The 24901-nt window shown below is 39.5% G+C and overlaps 2 protein-coding genes across 6 annotated transcripts; both read left to right on the top strand.

Annotated features, from left to right (window-relative positions):
* The first annotated feature begins 66 nt into the window (after positions 1-66).
* Positions 67-6242, top strand: LOC137134290 (caspase-3-like). Of its 2 annotated transcripts, none has more exons than XM_067518957.1 (7): positions 67-206; positions 1070-1151; positions 1845-2011; positions 2526-2654; positions 2900-3075; positions 4132-4252; positions 4667-6242. In XM_067518957.1, the coding sequence occupies exons 2-7, from the start codon at positions 1081-1083 to the stop codon at positions 4894-4896; spliced, it is 894 nt and encodes a 297-aa protein (XP_067375058.1). In that variant the 5' UTR covers positions 67-206; positions 1070-1080; the 3' UTR covers positions 4897-6242. The 2 variants fall into 2 exon arrangements, with proteins under 2 accessions (XP_067375058.1, XP_067375056.1); XM_067518955.1 differs by having other exon boundaries at positions 72-206; positions 1077-1151.
* Positions 6243-8103: 1861 nt separating this feature from the next.
* Positions 8104-18598, top strand: irf2b (interferon regulatory factor 2b). 4 transcript variants are annotated; one of them, XR_010915380.1, is made up of 10 exons: positions 8104-8351; positions 10022-10114; positions 10196-10295; positions 10817-10993; positions 11420-11466; positions 12710-12824; positions 13755-13907; positions 14374-14527; positions 15074-15111; positions 15724-15826. XR_010915380.1 is itself a non-coding variant. In XM_067518617.1 (9 exons), the coding sequence occupies exons 2-9, from the start codon at positions 10028-10030 to the stop codon at positions 15991-15993; spliced, it is 987 nt and encodes a 328-aa protein (XP_067374718.1). In that variant the 5' UTR covers positions 8108-8351; positions 10022-10027; the 3' UTR covers positions 15994-18598. The 4 variants fall into 4 exon arrangements, 2 of the variants coding, with proteins under 2 accessions (XP_067374718.1, XP_067374719.1); XR_010915379.1 differs by having other exon boundaries at positions 14374-14557; positions 15724-15820; XM_067518617.1 differs by lacking the exon at positions 14374-14527 and having other exon boundaries at positions 8108-8351; positions 15724-18598.
* The last annotated feature ends 6303 nt before the right edge of the window (positions 18599-24901 follow it).

Raw genomic sequence — 24901 nt, 5'->3', positions numbered from 1 at the left:
CTTGTATGTTATTTTATTAAAAGCTGGACACACCCATGCAGCTCCCGATTAGTTTCGCTTGACTGATAATAGTGAGCTTTGCTTGGCTTCGACAGACGTTTGTTCCGCCCTCCGGTCGGAAAGTCTGAGGCTTCACGATAAAGAATTTCCTTAGTTACTTAATTGAGCTGGTAAAAGGTTTATTCCGCAAGCGTCTCACACATAAGGTGAGTTTACTGTGTTTAAAGCTGCCGAACATAGATATGATGTTATTTACTATTTAGAGTTAAACGAAACTGGAACATTCAGGTACTTTTATTTTTGGCCTAGTAATGTGTGGGAAGCACCTGGCGAAATGTTTCGAAAGTAACGTAAGTGTGTAACTTTATGACGCTACAGTTTCATTATATGTCGTCACTTGGAAAGTTTGAACGAAAAGTATGATTTTTGTTAACGGGTTCGCTTTTGCTGACTTAGCGTTAACATTTGCTGATAAGATATAAATAGTTACCTGATTTATCAACAGCTTCGTCATTAGCCTGTTATAAAACAGTATAAAAACACCTTTATATAGATGTTTTATGTGATACAGGCAATTTGAGCTGTTACTGACTTAGTATTAACAACTGACATAAAACGACCTTTTGGCTTTTTCGGTGATTTGAAGCAACCATTGCGGTTTCCTTTAGTGTGGTGAATTCCAACTTGAATTCACCACACAATTCTTAGTTCTTAGTAGAATTCTTAGTTTTTAGAACTGATGAGAACTGATGTCATGATTGTGCTGGATTTACTCCTCTATAGTCACAGTTCACTTACTTTTACTGTTGCTTTCTTTGTCTGGTTTACACTGGACACTAAGGTAGATGGAAACACAATAAAGTCAAAGGCTTATTTTCACTTTTGTTCTCTCATGATCTGTATGACCTGAATATGACCTGAAGGGAGGGAGGGGCATCTACATGTGCACATATTATTATTATTATTAAAATAGCAGTTTCGGTTTGGTTGGGGTTTTACTGCAAGGAGCTTTTTTTTATTTTTAACTTTACCTTGACGTCTCTAAATCTCGATTGTTTCTCTTTTTGAGTCTGTAGGAACATGGCTGAGTTTCACGACGGAGAGGAGCACAGTGAAGGGGACACCATCGATGCCTTAGCATTTTGGAAAAAGTAATTACAGTTAAAACAAATCTATCATCTTACACCTGCATCTCATGAAACAAATATTTCTTCTCATATCACCCTTGATTCATGTTTTCTTATAAAATAATATTTTGCTGCTTTTTGGATAAACGCGCCAGATGTCTAAATGTAAATGACTACTAAAGGTTAACTATTCTCAGGTAGTGCTGCTCACTTTACCTACTTAACATCCCTGCACACCTCAACAGGTATTTTCAAAGGGGTCAGATGCTATGCTGGGCTTCACATAAGGTCACAGGACCCTATGCTCCAATAAGACTGACATATGTTTTGTTGGTTTTTAATTAATTGCAACCATTTTCTTTATGTCTGTTTTAGATGGTCTTTCTGTTAATGAATTTGCTTTAAATAATTAATTTACCATAAAACAATTCTATGATAATTGCCTGCTCTGTTTGCTACAGTGTGGACTGTTCATCATTTCAATTTCTATTAAAAACTCATTTTGAAAATCCAATTTTGTCGCGGGACATTTGATCATATTTGCACTGCTTTGATTTAGGCTTGAGCAAACTGGTTGCAGACGATCTAGTTAAACATGTTTTTACCCCGAGTTGTCGAAACGTGTTTAAAAGGCCTCTGCAAGAGTGATAGTAAACAAGTTCTTCAGGTTTGAATGTAGGTCGACATGAGTCTGTGTAAATATGTGTACATTTCCAGGCCCAGTGCAGCAGCCACAGGCCGTAGTACGACTGCTGAGGAAGTGGACTCTGTTCACAAGAGCAGCACTAAAGTAGCGGACTCTGACTCTTACTGCTACAAGATGGACTACCCCCGGCTTGGCGTCTGTTTGATAATCAACAACAAGAACTTCCACAAAAGCACACGTAAATACATCCATTCACTTATTCATGTGCACTAATTCACACACACGCCTTCACGTCTTCATTTCATGGTCACACAGCTACTGTAAATGCATCTGTGGAGTCGGTTTTGGACATTTTTCTGTACTTTTGGTAAATCCAGCTTAAAAATGTTCAGGGTTCCACGCGTGTCCTGTTCTCCACATTTTTTACATTGCTGCTTTGACTGTTGCATGTTGAGAGGTTCCTTTCACTGACGCACTGACGTTTTCCCGCTCTGACAAGTTGAAGCCAAGTAGTTGTTTCAGCTCTGCAGTCAGCCATTAAAGACCCAGTTTGCCAGTTTCATGAATGCATTTTAATTCACAGGACCTGCAGCTACACCTCCTCTGCTTTTCCTTCGCGCTCTACTCCACGTAGAGAAATTAGCCTTTTTGTACTGATGGTTCTGAGCGAGTGAGGGTCCACACACTGCCTGAGCAACTGCGTTTTTCCTCTTATATTGAAGATGTGTGTTTTTCTACTTGCGTCTCTCTAGGCATGAGTACACGTGATGGGACTGATGTTGATGCCGCTTTAGCCAAAAAGACCTTCACTGATCTGGGATATGAAACTCGAGTCGTCAATGACCAGACTGTGAAACAGATGGTAAAACTGCTGTGGAATGGTAATAGAAACTACAAATAAACTACAACACACATAGTTTATTTGTAGAACCATGTAGAATCCGGTTAGCAACACTCATTCTTTCCCTGGTATTTGTGGTCCAGTTAAGAAGTCCATTTTCCAAACACAATTATCAGGTGTTGTCAACAATGTTCACTACACATGCAACAATTATATCAGTGAGGAAAAAGTATCTTTATTGATTGTGAAACCGTTTTCTCTTCCTATTCTTGTGTCTGTTTTTAGTATCTAAGGAGGACCACGGAAATAGTGCATCATTTGTGTGTGTGTTCCTAAGTCATGGAGATGAGGGGGTGATATATGGAACTGACGGCCCAGAAAAGTTTGAAAACCTGACCAAATTCTTTAAAGGACATTCCTGCAGAAGTCTGATTGGGAAACCAAAGCTTTTCTTCATACAGGTGAGTTATACGTTGCCACACACAGATACTCACGTACCATCAATTCTAATGGGCTTGTGTTGTACCGAGAAGTTTGCACAACCCTGTTTCTGTGAACATGTACATAAAAAAAGAATGCTATGATTTGTAAATCATTTCAAAGCTACGTTTGTTTCTAAATAGGGTAATTTAAAGATAGCACATCGTATAATTGAAACTGAAACATTTGATAAGTTTTAGAAAATATCTGCTCACATTATTCATGTATTTAATGCCAGCAACACGTTTTTAAAAAGTTAGGATGGGGGAACAAAAGACTTGAAAAGTTGTATATTGCTAAAATTAGCAAGGATTAGCTAATTAGCTAATTAGCAACAGGTTAGTGTCCTGATTGGGTTTAAAGAAAGAGAAGTCTCAGAGAAGCTGACGCTTTCAGCATATCCTGCCAGAGAATGCTTGGTTTATTTCAGCAACACAATGTCAAACAACATTCTGCTCTTACATGGTACAGTAGTAAAAAAAGGTAAAAAAAAAAAAAAAGTAGTAAAAAATAAAAACATCTGCAAAATTATGAAGTAAAAAAAAATAGGACCAACTGCTCAACCAATTTGTCACTTAGTGTTGTTAAAAGAAGAGGTGATGCGACGCAGTGTAGTATCAAATTTATGCCTTTTTTTCAACTATTCCCAGTTTCCACATTTGATATGTTGTTTTTGTACAACTAACAAAAATATGTTTTAAGCGATTTAGAAATCAAGGCATGCTGTCTTTTATTTAGTTTACACAGCCCAACTTTTTTGGAAACTGGGCGTATTAGTAATGTTTTTTGTCCCTATTTTAATAAAGGTCTGAAAGAGACTTCATCTTGATTTTGTAAGTACTTGATGGCAAGTTTGAAATACAAAAACCTCAACATTTTATGGGCAAGTTATGTGTCATTGCTTGGTATTTGTGAGACTGCAATCAAACTGAAATTGCTTCAGTTGCTATTAATGTTTCTGTTTTGGTTCACACACTCATAGTTAATGTAGATATATGTGAATTCCCTGTCCCCCTGCTTTGGTGTCCTGTTTAAAGGCATGTCGTGGTACAGAGCTGGATGCTGGGGCCTGCACTGAGACAGACTCTGTAGCAGAGGAAAAATCCGAGAGGATTCCTGTGGAGGCAGATTTCCTGTATGCTTATTCCACTGCTCCAGGTAAATGACACTGGGTTTTATACCAACACTGTCAAAAATATATATTCATTAACTGACATTAATAGCTGGACACTCAGGACTACACTTTGTCACTGTGTGCACATTACTATGGCGACCGTGGCGCAGGAAGGTAGAGCGGTTGTCCACCAATCTCGCAGGTGTTGGTTCAATCCCTGGCTCCTCCGGTCACATGTCACAGCTTCCTTGAGCAAGACACTGAACCCCAACTTCGTTGTTGGCCAACGCTCACTGGACCCCCATCGGTCCAAGAGTGTTTTGATTTTGAGTGAATGGGTGAATAAGAAGCAGTGTAAAGCGCTTTGAGTATCAATAGGTAGAAAAGCACTATATATAAGTGCAGACCATTTACCATTTACTATTCTAATAGTAGTAAAACTGTGAATTTTGCTGTAGGCTACTACTCATGGAGAAACACATTCAACGGTTCATGGTTCATCCAGTCATTGTGTCAGATCTTGGAGATGTACAAAGGAAAGCTGGATCTGATGCAGATCATGACCCGAGTCAACCACAGGGTGGCGCTGCAGTTTGAGTCTTCCTCCACTTTACCTGGATTTAGTGGCAAAAAGCAGATCCCTTGCATCATTTCGATGCTGACTAAAGATGTGTACCTTCCTGGCTAGATTAAAAAAAAAAATCCTTGTGCTATTGTTATTACTCTTTTCATATCTCTGTGTTTTACCTTTTAAAGGTATTTGTTAGATTTCTACTCTTTTTGGCCACATGACAGGTTTGTAGGGGTTGTGGTTTTGAGATTCACTATAAGTAAAATGTGCATCACCATAAAGATCAATTTTAGATTTATGTTAAAATGAAAACAATAAAATGTATTTTTAGGTGCTTGGTAATGAAGACCCGGCCCATTTTTTAAAATCGTGTCTTACAGAATAAATACTAAAGTATGTTGGGGTGATTTTTAAGGGATGTTTCTTCAATCAGACACTGCCATTTGTTTTCACTACATAAATAATGTGGTATATTGGCAATACCTAACAAACAATTACTTCACCAGACTTGTTTCTTTTTTTGACCATTTTGTAAATGCTCCATATCCACAAACAAAAACAGATCACTGATTGTGTCCTTAAATGTTCTGAAAGGAAACTGTCTTTTTCTGGAAGTGATATTTGTCTCTTCGAAGTTTTATATTATAGGAAGCATCTGATGATAAATGAACCTTATGTGAGCTGAGCAAGAAAAAATTATGCTTTAAATATTTGTATATGCAGAATATGAGTTTCCCTTTTTAAGTGATCAAAGATCTAATGTAGGTTTACTGTTTTTGTCTGGTCTTTATTTATTACAACTTTCAGTGACTCTGAGATAGATTGATTTTATTTTTACCTTAATATAAAAATATAACCAAATAATGAGAGCTTGCCTAAAAGCTGAACACAGTTGTTTATTGTGGGAAATGTTTTAGAAGTTGATACTTGTCTTTTTGTGATTTTCAATCCTCAATGTTTTTAAGAAAATAATTTTTATTTCAAAATCTGTTATTTCATGTATACTGGCATTTTTTTTAAGTCTTAGAGTAAAGTGATAGACGTTCTTCTCAAACATAAGTCTGATAAAAGTTGGTGTTATCAAGCCTGTATTTTATTTTTGGCTCTGAGTTATATTAAAGTTATTTAAAAAAAGAGAATGATTTTGTAATGCAGTGGTTGCACATGGATATGCAACCACTAGAGGAAGCCAGAGAAACACCCAAGTGTACTTCTGTGGTTCTTTAATGAATCAGCAGTCTGAGAATTGCTGTTCCAGGAACTGAACTTGTGGGAACTGAACCTTGACAGCACAGAACAGACCACTCTACAACTGTTAACATGCATAGAAATGAATAGAAGTTTTCTTTATGACTTTTGATTGCTGAGATAATCAACTGCTGGTCTCTTATTTCTGTTTAAGTCAATAATTATACTACACATGGCATGACATAGAATATGTGTGTGTGTGTGTGTGTGTGTGTGTGTGTTAAAAAGAAATAACCCTGACCTTATGCAGATGGCTGTAACCTGACCCAGTTAGCAGATAACCTTTAAAACGTCACATTTTCTGTCCCTGTAGTTTTAAAAACTCGGATCAGATCAGTAAAAATATAACTTTAGCTTTAGCAACACCAGTTTACAACAAATTGAATACTTTTGCATTATTATTAATAGCATCAAAAATGTAAATAGAATTGCATTTGTAACCAGGTGCACATTTATATCAGTGCACTTTTATTATTAAATCTCTTGTGATCAATATACAAGGCACTTTGGTGATTTTGTCTCATCTGCTCGACAATTCAGAGTAGGGTTATAAATAAAAACCCTGCACTTTCCAGCTACCTGCAGATGGGTAACACACAGAGACGTACACAAACGTTTTACCTAAAGTTTCTAGTTTCGTTTCCACCATCAGCCGCGCAGAAATGGCTGGATGGGGGGAGGAGGTGATGGAGGAAGTGAAAATGAAATCCAGCTCAAAGATCGTCTATGTTCACCAATAATTGGGTTCAAAAGCGGGGGGCTCATGATAGCGCCATGTGCTCTTCTTAATTAGTTCGCTCATCATGCAGTGACGATCGGCAGATCATTGCAGCAGTTGATCGCGATAATTTAGCTTTGCAGGGGTGAAACGTTAATTGTGTTTCTAAATCTGATAAGAGAAAGCCAACTGGCCTTCAGTGACCCCTACTCGTTCTCCATCTATCCCTGCACTACCCACTGCTGATCACCTGGATGAGGTGTGTTCAGTCAATGGGAAGCTGCAAGATACCATCTTAGTTGAAGGTGGAGTAGAGTAAGACTGAAGTGGTGTTTTCCAGCTTCCCATTGACTAAACACACCTGTTCCAGGTAATCAGCCATAGACGGGGCAGGGAGAGATTAAATGACAATAAAAACTATAAACTTTCCTAAATCCGCCATAAACACACTATAAAATAGATTGCTGCTGCCACTTTCTAAAAAGTAGTGTTTAGTGGGAACATATTTCAAAGACAAGTCCACCTCACAGAGCAACAAAGCAGAGATATTTACAGTTTTTAGTGTGAGCTTCTTGTAAACAGTCAGATGTTATTATATTCTTATTTATTTTAATTTCAAATTAACCAATAGGGTGGTTATAGGGGACCTAATGGATCCAGGAAAGGGCCACCTTGGTGCCCGAGCCCGTCTAAAATGGGAGGGTTACGGCAGGGACGTAAAAACACATGGCATTCCGCTGTGGAGACCCCCGAAGGGACAAGACCGAGAGCCGTTGATTTTTTAGAAACGTAGCAGATGATGGGAGAGCAGAGCAGGGCTTTTTGTAGTGTTGTAGCCTATGTAAATATTGGGATTTGTATTTATAATAACAAAGATGCTTTTTTTTTATGTGCATTTGCACAAAGTGCAGCATAATCAGATGAAGAAGCAGGTCAACCCCATCAGAGTTTTGCATTATAGCATTTGTATAATGCGACGGTTGTTTATCTCGGCCCCACCCACTGATCCCCTGTCGGGCAGGTGATCAGGACGCCTGCTCGGCTAGTTTCAAAATAAGCCGAGCAGGCGTCCTTAGAAGACCAGGCTTTGAGAACCACTGATGTAACACTAACATTGCTAAACAATGAAATTCCGTTGTAATGCTGCGTTGTTTTTAAAATTATTATGTAAGTATTGTCAAGGAACGATAATTAGAAATCAACGTTTTTGCTACTGCTGGTTTATTTACATACAGGTTTATTAGCGTGGAACTTAAAAAAAGAGAGAAGATATTTGGGTCTAAAAAACGAGAGCAGAGTGAGCCCTCTTCATGTCTGTGGTTTTTTTTCTGGGCCGCGCGCAGGCGGACAAGAGACTTCCGCGACTGCGTTCGAGATCCGCCCTGTGCGAGGGAGCACGAGAGCAGGAGGGGGATTTCCAGCTCGAGCCCCACTTCCCGAAGCAACCGTTGTTTTGCTTTCGGTCTGGACAGAAACAGAAATAAACGACGAACACACTTTCCATTTTCCTTCTTAAAACCACAAATAAGGCAACTTGTCCAAGTTGAGCCGCGCTCGTTATTCCGACAGCAGGACTGTGAAGGCGCAGGCCGTCCGAACTGAACAGGTAACATTTAATTTCCGCATATTAAGGCTGTTGACTTGCACTCGCGCTGACTTCCTACAGGTCGACGTGACGGGTCCCTAGCTCGCTCTGTTCTGTAAGTGAAAGTAGGACTGCAGTATTCTCTCCGTTTAATGAGTAGATATGGCATTTATTTTCACTTTTGGCTCAGTTGTTGGTGGACACCACGCAAGCAAACGGTGGATACACAAATCGCGCGTAACTTTTGACTTGGCCCCCATTTGCTAATTCGAACGCGACTCTCGTTAATAAAGCTGTTAGTAACATTTACTAATAGCCATTGGAAATATGGCGAGAGCTTGTTCTATTATTTGTTGCCAAGTAATACGGGAGGACTTTTAAAAAGTTTAAATCCTCTGTAATATTGGAACTGAAAAACTGCATTAACTTTTAGGTCTTTGGAAAGAAGAAACGAACCACGTTGGGAATCTGTGCTGTATTCGGCTGTTTGTGCATGAAGGGACTGCAGTGACTTACGTGGAATATATTACAGATAACTTACTTTGTTGGGGAACTTAGCAATTTGTTTTTAGTCATTCAGCAATTATTTTCACTTGTGGTTTTCAGTTCGAACTGAAATTCAAATTCCCTTTTAGACACTGTAAGGCTGTAATCATAATTTCAATGCTTAGCCATAATGTATTACTGTGTCCCCCCCCCCCCCCCCCCCCCCCTCACACAAAATTCTCAGCCTTACAAGCGTTTCCCAACTTGACTACTGAGACAGTTTATTTCCATCTTTCTAAATCAGGTATATTCGGTATCTCTTATTGTGCAACCAGGCACTAACCAACACTTTTTATACAGGGTGTAATATGTGGCAGTGTTGGTTCGAAACATGTTACGTTAATGTCATAAAAGCATAATCTTATCAGAGCAGGTTTTTCTACTGCAGTGACTTTGTAACTGTGTTTGAGTGAGCAGTAAGCCGGATGCAGCTGGATGTTTCAACTCAAAAGGGATGATGTTGAGTGTCTGACACTGTGCCATGTCACCTTGTTTGACCTGTTAGGGAGCTCATTCCTGTCAGTATGCAGCGTGTTGGCATGTTGTAATGTGTGCGGGGAGTGTCAGGCACTCTCTCTTCTTGCCCATCACACTTTGGTCAGGGATCATAACCCTCCTCCTAAATCCAGTAATCTGGGTCGGGGAGGCCAAAGTTGAACGTGCAATGTTCGTTATCTTTTATCTTTTATCTCCATGTCGTTTCATTTTTCTTTGTTTGAAATATTATGTTGTTGTGGGGTTGTGTCTTGGAGTGGGCTACATGGCTTTCAGTTACAGGCATGATTTGACAATTTTGTGGTGACTCTAATGTTTTGTTTTTTTTACAACACAAATTAAGGAGTGAACCTAGGCAGGAATTTTATCTTTACAACCACAGACAGGTTTGATTTAACACTTTCCTTTTGTTTTGCTCACTAAGATTAATTGTTTGAATAGAAAAGGTGTTTACTTCCTCTTACAGCCTTTATAGCCATTATGTGGTGGCCTTTGCATTGTTTTCTTTATTTGTCTTATTACACATTTCCCTATTCTATTAAAATAATATATGATATGTTCATCTCTTAAAAAAACCACCGTCCTGCTGTCATCATAGAATCACGTGTTATTGTACACTGTATGACATAAATTATTTTGTGTCTTCACAGGCAACAATGCCAGTGGAGCGAATGAGGATGCGGCCGTGGCTGGAGGAACAAATAAACTCTTCTCAGATACCAGGACTCAAATGGGTTAACAAAGTAAGAATATGCTCCAGTGTGAACACATAGACTCATACAATTAGTATAATTTAATAGCTGACAATATGTGCATGTTTCTAGGAAAAACGAATCTTCCAGATCCCATGGATGCATGCTGCACGCCATGGCTGGGACCTGGAGAAAGATGCACCACTCTTCATGAGATGGGCCATACACACGGGTAACACACAGATTCAACTATAATTAAAACGTTCTGATTCTCCTTTTCAGTGGGTTTCATTTTCACTTCTCTGTCTCAAATCAAATAATCTCTCGGTTTACTTAACAATTCTGGGTAAGAAATCAAAGTTCTCAAGCTGTAGGAATGTCCCATTTGGTTCAGCCACAGGAAGCTTTCTTCATGCTTTGTATGCCTTTGTAAGTAAGCATGCAGTGGCTCTGTAAAAGATGGAAATACCTCAAGTCTTTGCCTCATCAGAGAAATAAAATTCTTTAAAATCAGTTGAATTGTAAAAATAAAGATTTTATAAACCAATTTTTTTTGTATCCTAAATGTGGCAGTGTAAAATACTCCTCATTTTCATCACATGTGTGTATAAAGCAGCCAGAATCAGCAGATTATTATTAATTTTTGAAGTGTCCACCATGGATTCTATTAAGTAATTATGAAATGAAAAACGATCCACAATTCAGATTTGTTAACCGTGTGTTTTTTTTTTTTTGTTTTTTTTTAATGTGTAGGTAAGTACCAGCCAGGTATAGACCGTCCAGACCCCAAAACGTGGAAGGCTAATTTCCGCTGTGCCATGAACAGCCTACCAGACATTGAGGAGGTGAAGGATAAAAGCATCAAAAAGGGAACTAATGCCTTCAGAGTTTATAAGATGCTGTCTTCCACAGAAAGAAGCTTGAAAAAAGGTCAGTGCTGCTGCAGCTGATACTGAGCTCAGTTGGATTACAGAGAAATACCTAATCTACATTTTTTGCACTATACACATGTTTACAGATTAATCTTGTTTTTTCCCCAGCATTTTTTATACTACATAAAATAACTTTTTGTTCAAATTTAGCTGGCTTCTGTCTGCTTGCATTAGAAAATGTTGTTAGCATAATAGGCGTGACTACAAAGTGTATTTTGTATATTGACCCGAGCACCTGTAATAGCAGCTGCTGTACAAAGCAGAAGAAGCAGATCACGGGCTAACTGTAACCTCAGTTTGTACCTATCCAGTGAGCTGCTGGTCAGCAATAGCACATCTCACAGCAAAATTTAGAGTTTGTGGTTCACTTTACAAGCTATGAAAGCTGGAAATTCTTTTTTTTTGTTCCTGTGTGTCCATTTAGGAAAGAAGAAAACAGACAAGGACGGGAGGCCTAAGGGAAATAAAGAGGTAGACAAAGAAAAGTCTTCTCACACATGAAATACACAACACTTTGCAGGAGACAGGATTGGTCTTTAGGGACATGTAACATTCACATTTCGTCTAACATAACAGCTTTTAAATACATGAAATATTGTGCTTTGAGTAGTTTCCTTAACAAACAGCAGCATGATTGGAGTCATTAAAACTGCAGTAGAGGTAATTCTAATGTAGTTTCTAAAAGTATCTTTTTTTTCTGGCTAGTTTTCAGCCAAACTATCAAAATATTTTCTTTACCAAGAAATGGTGCTGCCTTTTGTTCCTGGCAAAGCAGTGCAGAGCAATTCTGTAAATATTACTCACTCGTGATCTGGCAAAGTCTCCAGAGTATCTAACATGAACAATCAGCTTTGGCTGTGGTTCCCAAATTACACAGACGTTTGTCAAAGAATTTTGCCAGTAACCAAGTTTTCCTCTCCCATTTGGTTCTGTCTCTTCAAGCAGCATACGCAAAACCAGTAGCTGCTTGTTCTACTGGTAAATTAATAATGATGTGGGATTGGCAGCTGTATTTTCAGAGTAAGCAAAGTAATAGAAAACATAGACTGAATTAGAAAAGCCATCTAAAATATAAAATGGTACAATTGGCATCAATACAAATATACAATTCTAAAAACTCTATTGCACTCTAGGCCTTTAATATTCATTTGACCTCTTGTACCTTTTTTGTTTTAACTTTCATCATTCATTTATTCATCATTATTATTTATTATTTCTTTAAAATAAAATCAAGTCTACAATCAGACTCAGAAAAATTGAAGTCTCCTAAACAGAAGGGTTTATTAGAAATCAAGATAATCTTTGTAACCTGTGGTTATGAAAAGATTATGAAAGCTAAATAGACTAGTTCTGTATATTTTGTCAGTTTTACCTTGTCAGAAAATCGTCAGCTGTTGCTTTACCACTGCAAAACCATCTGCACTTGGTCACTACATTTCAGCTGCTTTGAGTTTCAGTAAAATACGAGAACGCTATGTTTATGTGTGAATGAGTGTGTGTGTGCATGTAAGTGGTCAAATACTTGTTTGTAGAAGTTTGATTGAAATGTCTTCTGGTCTGAGTGTAGTGATGACACAGTGGTTTACCACAGGCACACATGTTTTCTGTTTTTTTTTTTTTTTTTTTTCTTTTGGACACAAACACAAATGTCTAATATTCCATAACTCTGATTTTTCATTCTCCTTTTTCTACTCTCTGGCCTTCTCAACTTCAGGGAGCTTCTCCATCTCCAGACAAGACTGTTGCTCCTCCTCATGGTGGACCCGTTGACTTAAGCAAACAGGAATTGATCAAACAGGAAGCAGTAGAACTGACCGTAGCAGCCCCAGGTACCACTTCAGTATCTTCTTAAGTTTGTGAACTTTCCCTGGTTCTCTCCTGTATTTAAGAACACAACCCACTTCTGTTTAATTTTTAATTGTGTTATTTTGTAAGAAAACAGGCAGCAATTTTTTTATTTTGGTACATATAGCACAAGGAAAATTCAACTTAAATGACATGTAGAAATGCATTTGAACAAAGCAAGCAAAATAAACATATATTGAAACTGAAATCACATTTAAATGGGAGTCAAATAAGTAAGAAGCCAAATGAAAAAAAATTGCACAATGCAGCTGTGCTGCTGTTACAATGTTGATTCAAAAATGTGCAAACTGAATTTCCAGAAAAGATTAGATGTTTCGTAAATGGTACAAAAGAAGGTAGAAAACATGGCAGACGAAGAATTTCTGTAGGTTTTTTTTTTTTTTATAATTACTTTGAATTATATAGCAGCAACACATTTCAAACTTGGGACAGGGTTTCATCATCTATGGGGCCTAATGAATTACAATATTTATAGAACAGAAGGACATGGTGAAAAGCCTGTATTGAATGACCATGGTCTGGAGGCCCTTGGGTGTCACTACATTAAAAACAGACAAAACAGTGCTTCCAAATTAAAAGCACTTGTTCTTAGTTTGTTGTTGAATGAAGAAGTGATGTATCATAATGGTAAACATGTTCCTGTCCCAATATTTCTGAGAGGTGCTGCTGGCTAATTTAAAATGAGCAATATGTGTTAGTTTGCTTTGAAGTTTCAGATTTTTTGCAAATGACTGGGAGATTACTAATTTTAACATTGCATTTTTATTTAGCAACCTTCCTGCAAATGGGATTTCTAAATTGCCACAAATTCAAAGAACAAAAGAGGAGGAAAACCAAACCAGTATATGCATGTCTTCATGTTCTTATAACATGTCCTGTGTGTCCACTCACAGCCATCAATAGTTCGGTAGAAGACCACGTTATCACGAGTGAGCAGCTGCCATTTGTCTGTCAGACAATTGAGGTGACCACTGAGAACGAAGAGCAGATGGTTAGCTCATCCCACTCGTATCCGCTGCAAATCTCTCCTGTATCTTCATGCTGCGGTGAGAATTCACACACACTTAGTCATGTGGTAAAACTTTCAGCTTCACCTCGCCGTCAGGCTGAAGTAAATTTATTGTTTTCTGGTTTGTATGTGTTGCTGTTCATGTTGAATAGCCAACAGAATTGTGGTTCAGATAGTGACCAGATAAGTCAGTGCTATTACTCATTACATCATCCTGTATTACTAAATCAAACTAAAGTAAAGAATCTTGTGGATTACAATCACCAGATTTTATCTCATGCGGTGAACAGTGTGGGCAAATCAGCTGAAAGTGAAAAAGATAATCTTTTCCAGTTCACATCTATGACTCTTTAACAAGGCTGCTAGGGGTTTTAATTGTCCAAGCTGTATGTGATTCTGCCATCGGAAAGGACATTTTCCTCTTACACTAGCAAAATGTACTTATTTTAATATAGAGAAATCTTACTGGAAACTGAACAAGGTGCTTAAATTTCTTTGTTTAGAGCTTGCAACTTTTAAGTCTGAGGCCGGACAAAAATGGGAGGGTTGCAGCAGGAAGGGCATCTGGCATAAAAACACATGCCAAATCAACGTGCGGAACACGTTCCGCTGTGGTGACCCCTGAAGGGACAAGTCGAAAGCCCACGATCTTGACTTTTAAGTGTTATTAAGTGATTCATCAACACTGTGAGATCTGTTAATGTCACGTAGTTACCTGTATGAAGTCACTTTTCCTTCCTAACCAGTCATTCAGGCAGAGCTGGCTCTATCAGTTAACAGTTGCTCGCATTCTGTCTTTTATTCTTCTCTGTATGTTTTAGCTTTTCGGACCTTTTACATTTCAGGCATAGTCGTAGTTTAGATTATTATCACTCCCTTTCTTGTCACTCCCTTTCTTTTCTTTTTTTTTTAAATCTTTTTTTGTAATGTGTCTTCACTGATTTGGAAGTGTACATGCATTTGTTGGAATGTAGAAAATGTTCTCCTGACGCTATGTGTGCATTGTTATTATAGTTGTTTTTATCTGTTTTCCTTATCTTACTGTATTTTTTTTATAGCTTTCCCCCTGATGTATAGTTTATATAAAGTTTCACAATTATTTCAGTGGGATAATGTCAAAACCTTTGGCCTGTACTGTAGGTAATCTAACAATTTCTCATCCCTGAATACAGTTTAGTGAACTTTATGTCTGTTTTTCTACAGGTAGTGACACAGACAGTGATACAGAAGAAACCAAAGAGGTAAGTCTCCAGTTGTACACACTTATTGAGGACAGATTGATGAATGATTTATTAACTAATCTGGTCTTTAGAAAAACAGGTTTTTACCTGTTTAAGCCTTACTGCTCAGTGTGTGTATATGTGTGTGTGTGTGTGTGTGTGTGTGTGTGTGTTCCTTCCTGTAATGTTGCGAGAGACTGAGAAAGGGGAGGGCTTTGTCAGGAACTGTCAAACATTAAACAGTTTGATCTATGGTTGTCCTTTGTAGTACATTGTACCCACAGTGAATACACACACAATAATCTATTACCAGTGCTCAGAGTACGGACATGTTTGTAATAACTTTAAATGTAAACAATGCTTGTCTTTTCATAGTCAGACATTTTAATTGTAATAATATAGTCCTTAAAAACATGTTACATGTTCAGATATTTTTCCTGAGTTTTTCTAACTCGGCTGCCTTTGTCTAACTGTTGAATCAGCTCCCTGACCATTTTTACAGTGACGTTATTAGTGCATTTGTGGTGTATTTACAGCGTAATCCAGCAAAGATTTCACCACAGCAGAAATTAGCCACAGCCACTCTACCTTCCTCTTCTTGATCTTCTCTTTTTAAATTGTTTTGATGGGCAGGGTGTTGGTGCAATTTGGAAACGGGACTACAGCACAACAGTTCTCAGGGTTCCCAGTTGTTCTCTTCCGGGCATGGCCACATTTGTCAGCGCCAACAAACCAAACTTCAGGGTCACCAGCGTGCGAGACCCAGCCCCCCTCATCAGCTACCACACTGATGGCTGGACGCCGACCTACAGCCAGAACTCTAACACGTCTCCCGGGTCCAACCACACCCATGAGATGCGTGCAAGTGTCATAATGAAAACTTCTGATGTCACTTCTTCCTGACCTCTGAAGGAGTATCGTTGCTGCCTCAAAGGCATAGGAACGACAGAGAATGTCGCTTTTTTTTCCATCAGGGCCATGTGGGGCCTCAAAGGGACAAACTTCACAACCTAAGAATTTACTGCAGGTTCTCTTTGAGCCATGACTGTCCTCCTTTGTTGTTTATTTTTATTTTTTTTTTTTAATTGGAAAAATTGCTGACATTATTCATGGCTTCATTTGACCATAAAATGGATTGGGTCCAGTTTATGGTCGGCATTTGTATGGCTGTCTCTGCATGATGTAAACTTGATCATCTTCCCATGTCTGAGAGTTCCCGAACCTTGCACGAATGCAGATATGCGATGTAAATGGAATCGCATCTTTTGTACTAAGTACGGCCCACTTAGACACTTTTGCATCTGTGTGTCAGTAGGAGATGTTTTTCCTGCTCCTTTGTGCTAACACTTGAACATGCACCATGCTGTGGAGGAATACATGTAAATGTCATAATGATCCACCGTTTAATCATCGACTGTCTAGTGGTTTTATACTGCAAACAGTCTACAATTACATACAATATTTTTTTTCCAACTAGTTCATTATAGGAAGTAACGTATGGAGATCACTTGCGTCCTATTACAAAAGAGTGTAAACTCAAGTGTTATGACACAACATAAAAACATTTCCTGGGGACACATGGATCGAGCGAAGATTGTGTAGTTGAAAAATTCTATTCATTGATTACAAAATGTGGGAAATTACATCTGTGGTGACAAACCAGCTTCACTAGCAGCAGGACACACATCTTTGCTGCCATCAAGGTAAAGAATAACAATCATAAAGCCCCATTAATCTGCCCCACGGTGGAAAGTGTGTTTGTTTTTGTGTGTGTGTGTGTGTGTGTGTGTGTGTGTGATGAACTGACAAGAAGACCAGTTCACTGACACACAGACTGACAGACTGTGAACCGTCTTTATGGCTTCTCCTTTCTCCTGCCACCTAATGTTAATATTGTACATAGCTCATGTATGTATGGCTGCAAGCTGCTTCAGCACCTTACGGACAGGGTGTGTTTGTGTGGGAGAGCGAGTGAGACGAGGGGGAGGAAGGGCCTTTTTGAAGTTGTGTGCCTTCTTGACAATGTGTGGCTGAGTTCAAACTAATTGTGCTTTAGTCTGCTAGTGACAGTTGAGATCTGTAGGTAATGTTTAGTTCCATGAGTAAAACAAGAAGACGCGAATCCCTGCGGTGTTAACTGGCACTTGGGTTTTATCCCAGAGGACTGTGTGACGCTCTGAGACTGAAGCACTTGTTTTCTTTTCCAGGCCTAGTCTCCCTGGGCCACGACCTGCCATTTCTCAGACGAGTTGGTGTACAGATGTTCCAAAATGAAATGCAACAGCATACCAAGTTATTCCTTGTATTATTGTATAGTTTTTCTTTTCTTTTTTTTTTTTTAATTTCACCGTCAGGCTCTGATTAAATAGAATTTCTTAAAAGAAAATGCAGTAAGAAAATTTTAGTAGGTGAAAACTTCTAAATCATGCACAGTGAGCAGTACAGCAGGAAGCTGTGTCTGTTAGCAGCTAGCAGGCTAAAGCACATACTTCATTTCCCAGCTTGCCTTTAGCAACGCTCGAGTGGGAACAGCTCTGAAAGTTCCCACTGGAAACAATAAAGAACCTGCAATGTTTTCAAGCCAGACTCCTGGAGATTTTAACACTGGACGAACATAATTATCATTGAATCTCACCGAATCCCAGGGGTTTGACTGTACTTGACAGCAAACATAGAAACGGTATTGCTTTTACCAAAAGTTTCATTCATGTGCCTTTTCTTTTTTTTTTTGGTTGTTTTAATTGTTAAACTCTCATCACATACTCAGACGTAGGCTAATTATTCGTGTGCTTCCGTGCTGTGGTTCCTGATAGTTCTCTGTGGAAACGCTACTCAACAGGCTGCAATATTTAAAGCAATCTATGTTTTGTTTTTTTGTTTTTTGTTTTTTTTAACTGGTGAAAAATGCTTGCTTTTTAAAAAAAAAAATCATGCATATTCAGTGATGTCAGCAGAGTGATCACAACCTCTGAGTGCCATATTGAAAATTTTATAAAGCATTGTAGTTATAATTATTAAATCAGAACATGTCTGTTTAGACTTTAATGCCATAACTATGTGTCACCTGGCAGGTAAACAGACGAGGCCTTCACATCAGTGTATTGAATACAATTGAATGTTGTGTCTTACGTGTTAAATCTTTAAAGCTTTTGGTCTAAGGATCAAAAATTCATTTCATATAATATAAAAAGAGCTCTAGAAATAACTGAAGTGCACTTAGTCTACAGAGTCTAATTTATGCTGGTTTGTGTGTATTAAAGACATGACATGACGGCCTAAAGGCAGCACTGACAGTGGATGTTGGCAGGTTGAAACACTGTTTTCAAAACCACGACGTTTCTCTCATACCATAAGATGACTCTACCAGTCGGCTCACAGAAAAGGAAAAAAATGCTCAGCTAATTGCGTCGTGTCACCACTGTTTTTTTGTTTTTCTTTTTTCTACAGAAACTACATGTGAATGAACATGTAAACCTGAATAAAAACGTTTTGTTTTTTTTTCTATTTATTTAGAGTTGTTTATCATGCTTTTGTGAACCTAAAGAGTTAGAGTTGCTGACAGGTTTACGTGCAGATCCTGAGGATCAGAGTCCAGCTTCGTGGGTTATGAGTGACAGAACTTTATGTGTTACTGCTGAGATAAACACGCCTGGTAAAAACAAAGTTAAGGACAAGTTTTTGTGTATGTGGAAGAGGTCAGTGTGAAGTTACAGCACAGGTTTGAGATAACAATGCGAAGTTTGGTGCTGTGATATGCAAGTTAGTACATGTAAGGTTGGCACAAAACTAAGCTGTGTGTATGTGGAAGTGGAAAATAGTTTTTACGTGTCTGTGGTCTAGCTCTTTGTCAGAGCAGCAGATGTCTCCTCACAAACATACGCACACATCATATTCAGCTGAAACAGAACACTTAACTGCTGTTTCAGTTTCAGTTGCTGTTCTCAGTTCTCACTCTACTTCCTGTTTGTCCCCAGCTCCTCAGTTTAGGGCCGATCAGTTGCCTTGACAACTGCTAACCACATGACATTAGTCATAGTAAACAGTTTGTACTTTACATGGTTTATCTATGTTGTGCTGTCTTTCACAACATTTTTTGCGTCATCTGTCCCCTCTCCTTGACTTTAATCGTCTGGGTCAGCAACAGCAGTCACATCAGAAAGTCCCTACTCAACTTTCTATTCCCTCTAACATTGCAAAACACCAAAGAAATTATTCCTTTATGGAAACAATTACATGCACAATATTTAAGCAATTACACACATTTAAAAAACAATTAAAGCCATAGTTATCATTTTTAGGTTTACTCAGGTTTTTTTTTTTTTTACTACTGTCCACATGTATGACACTTTTTTTTCACTGCTTGGAGTCAAAAGGGAAATAAACGGTAAACCGTTAAAAATCAGATCACTCAGTTAGGTTTGCAGCTTCCCCTAGTGTTGAAAAACAGAATTGGTGCTTTCAACAGCCACATTTTTCTGAAGGAAAATTATAAAGTGGGAAAAAAACAACAACTTGGTTTTATGCATGTTGGGTTTCAAATGCTGCTGTGTAAAGTGTAATGACAATCAGCACAGCAAAAGTTATTCAGTTCAAAGGTTCAAAAACGTTACTGACTCTTCAAATACTTGTGTTATCAAAATCATCACAGTATAGTTGGTGTTAAAAGTAATCATTGTGCAGTGTGACGCATTTAGAAAAATCTGTTCTTCTACTGAAATATAATGGGTTTTAGCTGAGAAATACTTCATACACTGCGGTTAACCTCTCAGATTACTCCCCACATCCTGAAATTCTTATCTTGTACTTGTTTATATTTTGCATAATATAAATTAATGATTCACGATTTGCGGCATGATAGCTAACACTCTACACTATATACTATATTTGGTCTTTTGCGCCAAAAAAACCACACAAAACTTCTTTTATTAGAAATAATCAGATAATCAAATTTGCTCATAAAAAAAGTCTCCACATTTTAGATTCTTTTTGTTAAAAACCGATATGTCAGCGCATCTTAATCTGCAAAGTAACTAAAGTGAGCCAGTAATTGTAGAGTTGCCCCATATTTTCCTCCAAGATCTACTAGAATAGCAGCAGAAATGCAAACATCCAAATTCACTTACATTTGAATCCAGTTGTGTTTAGTGTCATATTAATGAAATACAAACGTTTTGACAGATGAATTTATTGTTTTAAATATGTCCCACACTCTGCAGCTTCACTGTCCACAGCTGCTCTGCCTGCTCTTGCTTAAAGGACACGGCAAAATTGATATTCAACCAAACATAATCTTGCTGTGTCCTGGAATGCAGCTGAGGCTGAAGCTGAACCGATGTAACGTTTCCCTTCGCTGGTCAAAGCCAGAAGCTCATCTATAGCTCTGACGTCCTCTCTGGGTGTCTGCACCTGAGTCCTCCGAGCTGTCATTTGCTGTCAGCCATTCCTCAGTGTCTGTCACAGGATTTGATCTCCCTGGCTTTCTTTTGGTGGCAGAGCCAGGCCATTTTCGGAGCAGTTTAGTAGAAGTGCCTCCATTTTTTTCCTTTTTCTCAAGACAATTACTTCCCCCCTCTTTGCTATCTACAGACTCATGCTCCTGTTCTACTCCTTATGTTCAGAGCACAGGATGGTCTCTTAAGCTGCTTCTAAACTCTCACAGCTTGTGAGCTTTCACTGCCCCTGTGTGTCCTGAAGATCTGCGATGATCATTTGCAGACGTCCAGAGAGCTGCGTTTCTGTGTTTCTGCTTTGACAATATTAACTGATGTCTCATCTTTTACACTATTTTCCCTCTTTGTGTCCTTTCCCACACTTTTTCTTTCCAGCACATAATGGAATTGAGACTGTTCAGTTTCTTTCTGTAACAAAAGCAAAAGCAACTTTGTCCTCTCTCTCTGTCTTTATCCACTTCACATCCAGTTTATAAAACCTCCCATCTGGAAAAGGTGAATTTGTTAGCGTCTGCAGGATGATGGGTAACAGTTGTGGAGCTATTACAGAGAACAGAAAATAACATTTTCTCCAGGTCTCTGCAGCGGTCGAATGAAATGTTTTCAGTCACTTCCTCTTCACTCTTCGTGACTCCGCTGGCCCTGATTCACAGCAGGGAGACAGAGGTGCTGCTGCTGCAAAGGAAAGACAGCACGTGGACACGAAAGCCTACTGTAAAATTCGGACTAAAAACACAATATCCTTTGAACCGATGTAATGCAACATGGATTTGATGTGCCTCCTCATGTGGGGCTGATTTTTCGACAAACTGTTGGTCGAATGAGAGCGACAAACAAACATATGAGTAAATGTTCTGCACTTATATAGCACTTTTCTACCTACTGGCACTTAAAGTGCTTTACACTGCTTCTTATTCACCCATTCACACACACACTCACACGCACAATCACAGACCGATGGTGGAGCTGCTATGCAGCTGGCCAACGCTCATCGGGAGCAACTAAGTTGGGGTTCAGTGTCTTGCTCAAGGACACTTCGACATGTGACTGGAGGAGCCGGGGAATCGAACCAACAACTGCTAGACTGGTGGACGACCAATCTACCCTTCTGCACACAGTGAGGCTTCCCCTGTGTCTTTAGACTTCACTTCCTCAGAAGACTTGTTAATTAGGTTCAGTAGTGTGCTGCTTGCCCACTCGGGGTCAGCAGCTCTCACAGATCCTCCTTGATTGCTTGTGTGCCCCAGCGGCTTCTCAGACTTTGTGATGCTGTGGGGGAATAATAAATGATCATTTGTGGAATCAATTATCCAGCAAATCAGCTCATATTAGAGAATATCTCATGACAGGTCAAACACGACAGGTCAGTCCGAGTAGTGATTGGTAATTAATCAGGAGGAAGTCTCTTCAGTAATGTGTGCAGCCTAGAGGAGTCGTCTTCAGAGTTGAGGGATTTATAGGGACTGGCTGGTCCTTTTTGTTTACATTTTACACAGCGTCTGTAACACTGCCTTCTTTTCTACTGTGAACGGAGAAGACTACACACTGCGGCTTTATTTGATGCCCAAAGGTCGCGTGTTAAGTGTTCGTTTCATGATTTACTTTCATGACTAGCGCGATATAAGTTAAAATAACGACTGTTCTTAAAACTATTTATTGAAGTGAGCTTGGATGAAACAGATTCTTCGAGAACGAATCTTCTGTTTCCTCATTTGTCACAACCTTGACAAGCAATAAACAAGGGACCTTGTACAAGGGTCCTGCAGTACAATGTACAACAGCAAGGAGAGGTTAAAGGAGAAATGAGCATGCATAATTAAATCATAAAACAGGCAGGGCTTTACTAGGATTTATTAACTGCAGCTTTGGAACTTGGTTCCGGGTTTATAAAAATTTATGGAGTAGGAAAATGGTCCTTTCAACCGCTCTAATGTTTGTACTGCTTGTATCCAGGAGATGACACTGTTACTCCACGTATCCTTCACGTTTGTCCTTTAGTCAGATACACCTTCCGGGTTTTCCAGGGAAATGTGCATCTACTGACTTTGTTATGTTGAGCAAAGTGTCAAACTGGTAAAAATGTACAAAATCTTAAGCAGATAACTGCTCAATTATTTACTTACTACTAAATGCTTGTTAAATGACAGATGTTTGAACTATAACCACAGCAGAAAATCCTCTCGAAAGAAGGAATCCACTATCCAAGTCATGAGTTTTGTGATATAATAATTAGACTTTTACACATTGCATCACTGCATCAGTGTTTGTTGCAACTCACACCCATTAATATAATATTAACAAAGATAAAAAGAAAAAGTCAGTCAGAGAGGTGCAGAAGCTCTGCAGGAAGGCAGTTGAAAGCGTAAAATGTTGGAATATTTAACATACTGTGCTCATTTATGTCTAAGAATAAATGCGTAAGTCTAGTAGCAATGTGCTGCAGTGAAGGTGTTGCACACGGAGTAAAGTAAATGTCGAAATGTCAGTGATTAGCCTTCCCAGTGATTCTGGTACAGCTTCACACTGCAGCTGTGCTGCTATGAGGCAGCAAGATATGGCCTGGCATACACAAATGCGCGTGCACGCACACACACACACACACACACACACACACACACACACACACACACACACTGTAGTAACCAGGTATTGTGAGTCATCAGCAAAGCTCCGTCTAAAAACCTGACTCAGAGAGAGAGAGAGAAAGAGATGGGGTGAGACAGATGGGTGAAAGAATTGCGAATCCTGGGAGGAGGACTGGGGGTGGGGGTGGGGGGAGAACCAGGAGGTGGAGGGGGTGAAAAGAAAGTGGGTGAGACAGGGAGCGAAAGAAGAAAACAGAAGGAGAGATGGGAAGTGTCACAGAGGGGCGAGTTAAATGACATTAATGATGCGTTGGTGTGAAGTGGCTGTGAATCTCAACATTTTCTCTCTCTCTCTCTCTCTCTCTCTCTCTCTGCTCGTTACCATGGTTGCTGCTGCTGACATCCTGATCGCAGAGCGCAGATAATGAAGTCAGGTGTGTGTGTGTGCTGCTGTGTGTGGAGAAGAGAAGCGAGGAGCAGAGTAGGGGAGTGTGTGTATGTGTTTGTGTGTGTGTGTGTGCGTGCGCTGTATCATCTACCAGCACGTATGTACAGTGGTTTCGTCAGAAAGAGCAGAAGTGTCCTCCTCACATGTTCTCTGGAGCTGTGGCTACGTTGCATTGTGATGTTCCTTACACAACACAATCAAAAACCCCTCTGACAGTGTGAGAAAATGTACGACGGCCACCTCACACTGCTGCTACAACCTCCATCCACTAACCAGCCAATGGGAATTCAGCATGAAATGATGCACTGATCTGAGGCTCTACCATCAATAACAAGTTCACATTCTCCTCCTCCTTTTCTTCTTCTTGGGACTTTTTCCACACTCTCAACCTCTGCTTGGCATCATTGTTCACAAGTTCGGCGCAGCAGATGGATGCCGCACGCCGATGTCTACATGCATCACAGTTGATGGAGGACCCTTGTGTGGTAGATGTGGCCTTACAATAATCGTATAAGGATGCCAGAATCTCTTTAGTTGGAGCTTTAGCTCGGCGATTCGACAACAGTCCAGCAAACTGTGTCGTCTTTGCTGGTTGCTTTTGGTCATTGCTGTGCACCACAGCCTCAGGTCTCACGCTCTCTGGAGCTCATTACCCCCAAAGGCCTCTCAGTATTCAGGTGCGTTCATTATTCCCTCACCTCTGGCTGCCTCTGTGACGCTGCTGCTGCTCCTTACCAGCAGGTTTTCCCATCTCCCCAGACAACTTCTGCAGCTCTGTTACAGTGACCGTTGGGCTCTTGACCAAGACTCTTCCAAACGTCTTCTATTTCACAGTTATTGAGGCTGCCGAGCTCCTGGAAAAGCTCTGAGCCTATGAAACAGTTTATACCATTACCCTTATCTGTGCTCTACCACAATTTCGTAGAATTATGTGGACGTCATGCTTTAGATTTCGCTCTGACATGCAGTGTGAACTGTGGGGCTTTGCATACAGCGTTGTGTCTTTCTAAACGATGTCCAATCGATTCCCTCCAATCACGGCGTGCTCGGTGTAGGTTGATTGGCAAAAAATAGCGGTTGTTTCCATATCAAATTCCATTTAAACACAGTAAAACTTGCAAAGAGTGAAGGGTCCCGAATAGTTTCTGAAAGGACTGCAGTCGAACAGTGTGCATAGTGCACAAAGTGTGTGTGCCCCTGTTGTTCTCAGAGACAGTTAAGCTCCCAGAACACACACACACACACACAAGCACACAGATGGAAACTATCTTGGAAAGTTTGCGTGTAGAAGAACTCGACACACAAGATATGGAGCCAGACACTAATAA

Source organism: Channa argus, chromosome 10, assembly GCF_033026475.1.
Source record: "Channa argus isolate prfri chromosome 10, Channa argus male v1.0, whole genome shotgun sequence".
Taxonomy (NCBI): Eukaryota; Metazoa; Chordata; class Actinopteri; order Anabantiformes; family Channidae; genus Channa; species Channa argus.
The sequence above is the reverse complement of the archived record's forward strand: the minus strand, read 5'-3'. Positions and strand labels throughout refer to the sequence as shown.

Coding starts and splice junctions, on each gene's coding strand:
- LOC137134290 (XM_067518957.1), top strand. CDS start 1,081: ATGGCTGAGTTTCACGACGGAGAGGAGCACAGTGAAGGGGACACCATC. Junction 1,152..1,844: donor GCCTTAGCATTTTGGAAAAA/GTAATTACAGTT, acceptor GTACATTTCCAG/GCCCAGTGCAGCAGCCACAG. Junction 2,012..2,525: donor GAACTTCCACAAAAGCACAC/GTAAATACATCC, acceptor GCGTCTCTCTAG/GCATGAGTACACGTGATGGG.
- irf2b (XM_067518617.1), top strand. CDS start 10,028: ATGCCAGTGGAGCGAATGAGGATGCGGCCGTGGCTGGAGGAACAAATA. Junction 12,825..13,754: donor ACTGACCGTAGCAGCCCCAG/GTACCACTTCAG, acceptor GTCCACTCACAG/CCATCAATAGTTCGGTAGAA. Junction 13,908..15,073: donor TCCTGTATCTTCATGCTGCG/GTGAGAATTCAC, acceptor GTTTTTCTACAG/GTAGTGACACAGACAGTGAT.